The sequence below is a fragment of the Penaeus monodon genome, chromosome 15, assembly GCF_015228065.2.
Source record: "Penaeus monodon isolate SGIC_2016 chromosome 15, NSTDA_Pmon_1, whole genome shotgun sequence".
NCBI lineage: Eukaryota > Metazoa > Arthropoda > Malacostraca > Decapoda > Penaeidae > Penaeus > Penaeus monodon.
Genome location: NC_051400.1, coordinates 11,581,775 through 11,582,029, shown reverse-complemented (window position 1 = coordinate 11,582,029; position 255 = coordinate 11,581,775). Strand labels below are relative to the sequence as shown.

Genomic DNA, 255 nt, shown 5'->3' with positions numbered 1-255 from the left:
CCGCGGTCCGTGCGACCTCCCTGGGCGTGCGGCTCAGCCTCAACAATACGCCCGCCCACGCCCTCAGCGTGCAGGAGGGACGCCAGGAGACCGTCACCTTCTTCCTCGACGACCTGCCTCCTCAGGCTGTTGGTGACCTTCTGATCGAGGTAGGGAGAGCATTTTGGTGGGAGTGCTGGAGAATGTGCCTCCGCCTCCCTGTGCTTATACGAGACTTTATGTATAAACCTTTAGGAGTTAATATGAGTAACAAAC

At 57.6% G+C, this 255-nt stretch overlaps 1 protein-coding gene across 1 annotated transcript in view; it reads left to right on the top strand.

Annotated features, from left to right (window-relative positions):
* Window positions 1-2: 2 nt before the first annotated feature.
* The window catches only part of LOC119582210 (sodium/bile acid cotransporter-like), a gene marked incomplete at its 5' end in the record, with an annotated part of 3,474 nt that continues 3,221 nt past the window's right edge, over window positions 3-255 (top strand). The window contains 1 exon segment of the mRNA XM_037930441.1: window positions 3-149. Within this exon segment, the coding sequence (XP_037786369.1) occupies window positions 3-149 (147 nt within the window).